Source organism: Alexandromys fortis, unplaced genomic scaffold (assembly GCF_014885135.2).
Source record: "Alexandromys fortis isolate MF-2015 unplaced genomic scaffold, M_Fortis_MF-2015_v1.1 scaffold_372, whole genome shotgun sequence".
Classification (NCBI taxonomy): domain Eukaryota; kingdom Metazoa; phylum Chordata; class Mammalia; order Rodentia; family Cricetidae; genus Alexandromys; species Alexandromys fortis.
In genome coordinates, this window is record NW_026068255.1 from 240,343 (window position 1) to 243,958 (window position 3,616).

Consider the following 3,616-nt stretch of genomic DNA (forward strand, 5'->3'; position numbering starts at 1 on the left):
TTTTTTTTTTGAGCCAAAATTTTTATTTATTCATTTCTTGCACTTGAAGTACTCTTCGATGACATCCTTGGCCTGAGATTCTTTGCCATAGTCCTTAACCACTACACAACTGCAACCAACTACTTTCCGTGGCTTTCCCTCTCGATCAATCTTACAGAGGCCTACCCATTCCCCGAGTTTCTTGTTGTCATCAACCTTAATCAGGTTGATTTGATGCTCAGCACAAAGGGCCTCCACCAACTTGACATACATAGGCTCATCACAGTTGGATGCAAGCACACAGAGATGTGCTTGGCGCTTGTCTAAGGCTTTGGCAGCTTCGCGGATGCCACGTGCGAGGCCATCGTGGATGAGGGCGGTCTTCAGCACCTCTTGAAGAGCAGTGTTGATGTCCATTACACCTCCAGCAGCAATGCCTTCCTCGGCCGTGGCGGTGGATTACGGGTGAGGCCGAATCTTGAACGCACCCGTGGCTCCGCCTCCGCGCAACTCGGCGGCGGCAGGGGAAAAAGCCCATAAATTCTTAAAAATAGGAAGTCATTTACCCTTATCATCCACCTCCAAAACCAAGAATGACTTTTGATAATCAGTACAAAGCTATGTTCAGTATGTTTTCATTTCCCACTAACTCTTTCCTGTTTTAAAGATAAAAGGCAGAATCTTGACTTCTTTTGGTGAGAGATCAGTACCGTCCTCCTGTCCCATCTTGGATTCTATTGGGAATACAGATGCCCCTGTTTATATACCATATACCTGTAAGCTTTGTACTGAATACTAAAAACTATTCTTGCATTTTAACTGTCCGTCAATAAACCCAAACTCCAGTACATTCAGGTGTCATTTAACATCACTAGGTGATTATTTCTGACCAAATAGAATATTCTGCAGATATCTATTAGATCTATTTGAGTTATTCTATAGTTTGATTTTGGAGGGTTATTTTTATTATGCTATTGACTTTAGGTTTGGATGACCTATGTATAAAAATAAGAGTGGAATATTGAATTCACCCACTACTACTGTATCAGGAACTCTATCAGACCTTTTATACACTCCTTAATGTTTGTTTTAGGAAATAATCACTATTCAGTGCATATGTAGTATCATCTTTCTGAATAAACCACTTTTGAGTAATTTTGCTTTGAAATTTATCAAATATCAGAATAACCATGCCAGCTTTGTCTTCAGTTTCCATTGTCTTGACTCACTGTTTTGTGCACGTTCACCACATTTCTGATGATGTTTTCTGCGAGAAAGCAGATAGATGGGTCTAGTGTTATGATTCAGTCAGCCACTATATGTGTTACTTACAGGTCAGCTGAAACAATTACTATCATCAAGGTTGTTCCTAGGAGAGATTTACTAATTTCTTTGGCTTTTCAGGCTATTTCCCTGGTTGTTTGATCATTATGTGCTCAGTTCTTTCACCCCTACTAATATTAGGGATTTGCTATTTTATGTGTTAGACCGGATAGATTTCTTTCTAACTCTCCCTTGTCTGTTTCTTCTATTAATTTTATGTTTTCTTGTCTTCTCACACTTAAAACCATCTTTCTACTTCCTCTATGTATACTATTCTTTTAGGTTTAGTATTTTTTGGAATACTGGCTTGGTTTTGTCAAGATCTGTTTAGGCTATGCTATTTGAATCCTTATATTTTATAATTAATTAAGACAGATTAAATAAATATGATATTCTTAGATATCAATTAACTACTTTTAATGTTTAAAATAAATTCTTCCATTCTTTCCATGCTTTTTGGATGGCTGAAAAGGGATTTGATGTTATTCTGATCTGTCTTTGTTGGATAAACTATTTTTTCATTAAAGTTTTAAAATTAAAAAAAGAAAGAAAACAGATGTAGAGAACCACAGTCAAACATTAGGGAACCTCAAAGAAGAGGGGGAAGAAGGAATAGGATTGCAGGAGCCAGAGGGGTCAAGGACACCAGGAAAACACAGCCCACAGAATCAACTATGCAGGGCTCACATGGGCTGAAATGGCAGTTGGAGCCGGCATGAATCTGTACTCGGTCCTCTGTGGTTGTTTAGCTTGGGTTGTTTCTGGGGCTCCTAAGAGGGAATGGGGTGTCTCTGACTCTTTTGCTTGCTTGTGGGACCTGCATGTGGGGCTTCATTCCTTCTACTGGGTTACCATATCCAGTCTTGATGTGATTGTTTATACCTAGTCTTATTGCAACTTTTTATGATGTTTTGTTGGTATTATTGGTAGCCCAGGTTTGTCTGAAGGGACTGGAGGAAGAATGAATCTGAGGGGAGGGGAGGTTATAGGGAACTGAGAGGAGGAAGGGGAAGTTGTGGGAGACTGGCAGGGGAGGCTTTGGTTGGGATGTATTGTATGAAAAAAAAAAGACAAAAAGAAAAAGAAACAGAAAGTCTCAACTTTACTGGGTACAGGAGTCCCCTGGACATCTCAAGATTCAGGGAGTCTGAAGTGAGATTCTGTATAATAAACTTGGACTGAGCCTGCTGATGTTCAGCTCACAAGCTGCAAAGATGTAGACCAGGATCTTCTAGGCAATGCATCAATCTACCTCACAGCTGGTAACAGGAGTCGCTCTTGAAACAGACTTGAATTACCACTTGCAATACCAGCATTCAGGATGAGGCAGGATGATTTATGGGAGTAGAAGCTGTATCACTCAATTTACTCATTAATGTAAAAACAAACCAAAACAAAACAAACAAAAAACAAAGACAAAATAACCTGAAAGAGGCAACTTAAGGCAAGAAGGATTTATTTTGGTTTTGATTTAAGACAGCTCAACCCATCCTGGCAGGAAAGGCCTGGTTGGATTCATGGCAGCTGGAGCTGTGGCTGGGATGACTCACATCTCCATGCATCAGGAAGCAGAGTGTGGGGACATTGGCTCTTATCTGGCTTTCTCCTTTTCCTCCCTGTTCTTCAGTCTGGGCCCCAGATCATGGGGTGGTGTCACCCACGTTCAGTGCAGCTCTCCCCTCCTCTGTTAATCTTCTCTGGAAACACCCTTCACAGACATTTCCAGAATTGCAAGTCCTGGGAGATTCTAAATCCAGAAGAGCTGACACTGAAGCCCTCACAGCTTCACTTGAGTTCCAGACCAGCCTGAGGCATTGTGTGACACCCTGCCAAAGAGAGAGAAAAATAGTTATGTCTGAGCTCCCTGCTTTACAGTCTAAGTCAGTGGGGTCTGAGAAGAGGCCTGGGAATTCTAGGAAAAGGTTTCAGGTCACTATCGTCAATCATCACAGTAGCTCCCACAACAAACAAATGTCATCAGCCCTGAGTTGTCATGTTGACAGGTACATATCGTTTTCTCCCCTATGAGGTGTAGCCTCAAGTATGAGAAACAGAAAGCAATTAACACAATGTAAGTCTCTGGCTGATAGCTACTTATTATTATATATTCCCTAGACTGATTTACAACTTATAGACAAAAATAATGAAATCCAAATTCTTATCATTTATTCATGAACTAATTCTATATGTGAAATTAGGGACTTAAAACTTTTTATCTTAGAAAAATAAAAAGCTGCAAACTTGAGTCTTCATATTTAGGGATAGAACACTAAGGTCCATCAACACCAGGTCCTGTACAATGTGCAGGTACACA

The 3,616-nt window shown here is 40.4% G+C and overlaps 1 protein-coding gene across 1 annotated transcript; it reads right to left on the minus strand.

Moving 5' to 3' along the window:
- On the minus strand, positions 1-508 carry LOC126494246 (40S ribosomal protein S12-like). Its single transcript, XM_050131503.1, has one exon. It carries the CDS (start codon positions 394-396, stop codon positions 31-33), a length of 366 nt encoding a protein of 121 aa, XP_049987460.1. The 5' UTR covers positions 397-508; the 3' UTR covers positions 1-30.
- Positions 509-3,616: the final 3,108 nt, after the last annotated feature.

Excerpts from the sequence above, each read along its gene's own strand:
- LOC126494246 (XM_050131503.1), bottom strand. The coding sequence starts at position 396 with ATGGACATCAACACTGCTCTTCAAGAGGTGCTGAAGACCGCCCTCATC.